This window comes from Rhincodon typus, chromosome 2 (assembly GCF_021869965.1).
Source record: "Rhincodon typus isolate 14 chromosome 2, sRhiTyp1.1, whole genome shotgun sequence".
NCBI lineage: Eukaryota > Metazoa > Chordata > Chondrichthyes > Orectolobiformes > Rhincodontidae > Rhincodon > Rhincodon typus.
Window position 1 is genome coordinate 144,421,004 of NC_063333.1, and position 5,431 is coordinate 144,426,434.

At 46.3% G+C, this 5,431-nt stretch overlaps 1 protein-coding gene across 1 annotated transcript in view; it reads right to left on the minus strand.

Moving 5' to 3' along the window:
- Positions 1 to 1,989: 1,989 nt before the first annotated feature.
- The window catches only part of LOC109919603 (cadherin-20-like), a 52,397-nt gene continuing 48,955 nt past the window's right edge, over positions 1,990 to 5,431 (minus strand). The window contains exon 11 of the mRNA XM_020519635.2: positions 1,990 to 3,682. Within this exon, the coding sequence (XP_020375224.2) occupies positions 3,186 to 3,682 (497 nt within the window). The 3' untranslated portion in view covers positions 1,990 to 3,185. The remainder of the gene's footprint in view (positions 3,683 to 5,431) is intronic.

Below are 5,431 nucleotides of genomic sequence, written 5' to 3' on the forward strand. Positions count from 1 at the left end.
AGGTCATGGGATAATACCTCCAGGGATATGTCCACCCAGAGTCAGGGGCCTTCAGTGTGGGCGTGACTGGCTAGGCCAGCATTTATTGCCCATCCTTAATTGGCAAGGGGATAGTTAAGAGTCAACCCTATTGCTGTGGATCTGGAGTCACATGGAGGTCAGACCAGGTAAGGATCATAGAATTCCTACAGTATGGAAGCAGGCCATTTGGCCCATTGAGTGCAAACCACCCCTCCAAAGACTACTGCATCCAGATCCCTAACCTATCCCTGCATTTTCCCATGGCTAATCCACATAGCCCACACAACCCTGGACACTACGGGCAATTTAGCATGGCCAATTCACCCTTACCTGCACATCTTTGGACTGTGGGAGGAAACCCACGCAGACACAGGGAGAACATGCAAACTCCACATAGACAGTCACCCGAGGCTGGAATTGAACCCAGGTCCCTGGCGCTGTGAGGCAGCAGTGCTAACTGCTGAGCCACCGTGCCAATGGAAGAGTTCCCTTCCTAAAGTATGTTAGATGAGTTTTTCCGACAATCAACAATGGATCCATGGTCATCATCAGACTCTTAATTCCAGTGAAGGTGAAGGAGTGGCTGATTTAAACAGGATGCAAACTTCAAGTGTCAGACGGCAGAGATCGTTACTGAGAGAACTAACAACAGAAACTGGTCATGTTTTACTTTTATTAAAACAATTGCTAATGCACTGACAACCAGCACATCGATATTCAATTTTTAAGAAATTAACAAATGTACAAAAAATTTCCATAAACGAGAAAATACACTATTTGTTGCCTAAAGGTACGCGAGTTCATCACTTCCCAGTCTGTAGCAGAAATCCCTTTTCAAGTGCAACGGGTAATTGTAGGGATCAAATCTGGTGAACGATAAAGTGTTGCCAGGAGCACAGCAACCACAAAGGCAACACTCCCTGGAAAATGCTCCTCTCTTAGATCCTGTGTGCTCTAGACATCAGGACTAAATTCAGAGCAAGCTGATTCATATTGTGCTTCCTGGACCACTGAGACCAGGCAGACATACAAAGCCAGTTAGGTGCACAAAGTATATCCCATAGTACCAGGCAGAGTGAAATCTGTAATTCAAATAAGCATTGCTTGTTTATTCACACTTCTGATTCCAATATAATTCTAGCTGCATGTAGAGTCAGGGAAAATGAGTTTTTGCATTTGTCATTCTGATTTAACATCATTTTCTTGCAACCCATCTCTGTTCAAATATTTTCTTGTTATACTTTTTAAACTTTTTTTTATTCCCTGCTGCCTACACTAGATTCGGCTGCCATTATAGGACAGTCTGAGTCTTAATATCAGAGGTATCCAGTGAATTGGTGTTCAACGAAAGTCTGCTGCATCTCTCGAGAGTCATCTCTGAGCGTCTCCACTTCCTCAGCCCCTCTCTCATGACAGAGCCTGACCGACTGCTGCAGGATTAGTGTATCAGGCAACGTGGTTGAGAATGGTTTGTATACCGAAGCCAATCAGGCTTTTAGAAAAGAGAAATAAAATCCAAATTTGTTTCACTTGATCAATGACCTTCCGTTCATCATGAGGTCAGAAGTGGGGAAGTTCGCTGGTGATTGCACAATGTTCAGCACCATTCCTGATTCCTTATGTAGCAAAACAGTCCATGCCCATATTCAACACGAACTGGACGTGAGTAGGTTTGGGCTGATAAGTAGCAAACAACATTTATGCCACACCAGTACCAGGCAATGACAACCTGCAACAGCAAAAAAAAGCTAACCATCATCCCTTGACGTTCAATGGAATTACCATCGCTGAAACGCTCCCCATCAACATTTTGGGGGTTACCACTGACCAGAAGCTGAACTGGACCAGCCATACAAACATATTGGTTATAAAAGGTAACTCACGTCCTGACTCCCCAGAACCATCTACAAAATAAAAGTCAGGAGTGAGATGGAATATTCCCCACTTCTCTGGATGAGTGCAGCTCCAACAACGCTCAAGAAGCTTGACACTATCCAGGACAAGGTAGCCTGCTTGATTGGCACCACATCCATCACCTTCCACATTCGCTCTGTCCCCCTCGGGTGCACAGCAGTGTGTGCGATCTACAAAGATGCACTGCAGCAACTCACCGAGACACCTCTCACAGCACCTTCCAAACCTGTGACCTCTACCACTGAGGACAAGGCCAGCAAATACATGGCAATATTACACGCCTGTGACTTTCTCTCCAAGCCACTCGCCATCCTGACTTGGAAATATATTGCCATTCCTTCAGTGTTGCTGGGTCAAAATCATGGAATTCCCTCCCTAAGGGCAGATTGCAGCAGCTCACCTCCCCACCGCGACCCTCTGAAGGGCAAGTAGGGATAGGCAATTTTAAAAAAAGCCTGCCTTAAATTGTCGCTGATGCTCAACGAATCGGAGCAAAACAAACCTGGGGCCCTGTGGAGGGTGGGGTTACAGCTGAAAGCTGTGAACTGCTTGTGTATTCCGACACAGTTAGAGCCTGGGTTGGGAGGGGATATTGGTTTGTTGGACATGCCACATTGTCAGTCTGTGCGATTCTTTTATATACAGAAGGGCTGCCTTTTTGACAATGTAGTGATTAAACCAGGGAGGAAAGAGGAAGCTCGACAGTCTGCTGGGTTATAACAGGGCAGCTGGGTGACATCTCAGACTGGAAAGGAGCCTGCTCGCTGTGTGACTGAAGCAGTGGCCTGATTAATAAGTGCTGCGCTTGTGCACGTATTTACAATGCGTTCCAAAAAAAGAAAAAGCAAATTCCAAATGTAGGTCAATCCCATTCCGATTGAAGACTGTATCCGCCTGAGAGCGGGGGGGGGGGGTGGGGGGTGCGATATCATTGCTCAGTGCTTGAGCAGTGTTTAGTATTACACAGGCAGGATCTAACCCCCTTTCTGAGACTGAGACTGAGCCACATTAATGTCTTATTTTCTGCTCTTGTCCCCTGACAGGTGAATAAAGACACAAGTAAATCAAGTTAATATTTCACTGTTTCTCCCACGTGACCATCTAGTCACAGCTATTGTCTTTCATGGTGTGATTAAAGCTGGTAAAAGGTCTAAAGGTGATTTGTCCTGATAATGGGCTCTTCAGACCAATATGGAGAGAGTTCCACATTGACATGGTTAGTCACTGTCCAAGAAGCTCCCCATTGCTGGCTACAAGAAATCTTCAGCACTCTCCGAGCCTCCGTACAGATCGGCCAGCTTCTTGAACCGAGGGCCCCAGTCGGTGAGATAATCATAATTGAGGTCTGAGTCTGTTGAGGCTGACTCGAAGGAGCTCAGCGATTCTGCCACTGAGCCATTCCCTTCAAACGCGTAAGTCTGCAAAGAATCGAAAGGAGGGGCACTTGGATCCGTGTTGGCATCGTCTAACTTTGCCAGGATGTAGCTGTTCACATTGCTGCCTCCCACTCTGGACTGTGACACGTATCTGGAGACACTCTGGATTTCGGGAAGCATATCCCTCCTGGATTTCGACATCTGGACTTCTCTGGGATTCCACAAGGCAGCAATGTCGAAGGCCTCGGTGTCCTCTTCACCACCACCTTCGTCGTCGTATCGGACAATATTTTCATGGACATTCTCCTCATCGTCGACAATCAGGGAATTCTTCTTGTGCCTTCTCAATGTTAGAACAAACAACACCAAGACTGAAAGGAAAGTACAACAAATGGTGTACATTAGCGGAGATTAGGCTAAAGTTCTTGCATTAGCTACAGGGTGGTCCGTACTGAGATTTCTATTGGATCTAAAAGGTGGGCAGAGCGTACTAATCTCAGGTGATTGGGAGCTACTGTATGAAATTATTTGGATGAGAATAGAGGAGGCCAAGGTTGGCGGTATAATAAACAGTGAAGAAGATATCTAAGATTACAAAGAGATCTTGATCAATTGGGTCAATGGGCTGACGAGTGGCAGATGGAGTTTAATTTGTATAAATGTAAGGCTTTGCATTTTGGTAAAACAAAGTGTCGTGACCCTCTGTGATGGAGGGATTTCCACTTCTACTGCAGCAAAATCAGTCCTAAAGGCCTGTAAACTTAAACCTCCAGCGCTCTCTTGGTACTAGATAAAGCACAGCCTGAAGAATTCAGTGGTAGGTGACAGACTCACATGTGAGGCACAGGCAAAGCAACAGTGGAGTGTTCCCACAGTTGTGGAGATGTCACATCGCAGATAATGAAGCCTGTATTTTGTAACATTGTTGATGGAGGTGGGCAGGGGTGGTCACTGAAAACCTTTAGGATAGAGGGAGATAGATTCTTGGTGAAGGAGGGAGTCAAAGTTATGGGGATGGGGGGTAGGTGGGAATGTGAAGTTGAAGACACATCGCATCAGCCAGTTGCTGAGACAAGCTCAAGGGGCTGAATGGCCTACTCCTGGTCTTAATTTCTAGGTCTGTAAGTAGACCATTTTCTTATTGACCTTGTTGACGTATATATAATCTTGAGGGGATGTGACAGGGTGGATGCTGACAGGATGCTTCCTGTGGTGGGAGAGACTAGAACAAGGGACACAATGTAAAAATACAGGATCTCCAACTAAAGGCGGAGAATGAGGAGAACAGTTTCCTCTCTCAGCAACATTAATTGGTGGAATTCTCTTTCACAGAGAGCAGTGGAAACGGGGTCACTGAATATGCTCAAGGCCAAGTTAGACAGATAGGAACAGGAGCAGGCCATTCAGCCCTTCGAGTCTGCCCTGCCTCCAGTACAATGGGGGCTGATTGAACATTTCAGTGCCTCACTCTGAAGAAAAGTTAGACCAGACTGGAAACGGTAAGTCTATTTCTCTCCACTGATGTTGCCAGACCTGCTGAATTTCTCCAGCACGTTCTCTGTTTCAATGTCTTTTACCCACCTCCACCCCCATCCCCATAATCCTGTGCGTCATTGCTAATTCTTGACTAACAAGGCAGTCAAAGGTTGTCAGGGAAAGACAGGAAGGTAGAATTGAGGCCACAATTTGATCAGCCTCAAATGGTGAAGGAAGCTACTGGGCCGAATGGCCTACTCCTGCTCATATTTTGTACGTTCATTGTCTATAACATGGACGGCTTCATGATCTGGCACTTTCAAGCCTTGTATTGATTCTAGGCTCACTGGTTTTAATGAATAGAAATCAATGAGTTTATCAGTTCCTGTACTGTTGCTTTGTAGCCAAAATGAGGGGCTACAGAGTCACCTTCTCGCAGCCAAGTGGCGCAAGGATCAACTTTCCTGCTCCTGTGAAGCTGCCTGGCCTGCTGTGTTCCTCCAGCTCCACACTCAATGAATACTTGCCTCAATCAGGGAGGCAGTCCCACTGAAACAGGGACCAATCAGGGAGGCAGTCCCACTGAAACAGGGACCAATCAGGGAGGGAGACCCATTGAAACAGGGACCAATCAGGGAGGCAGT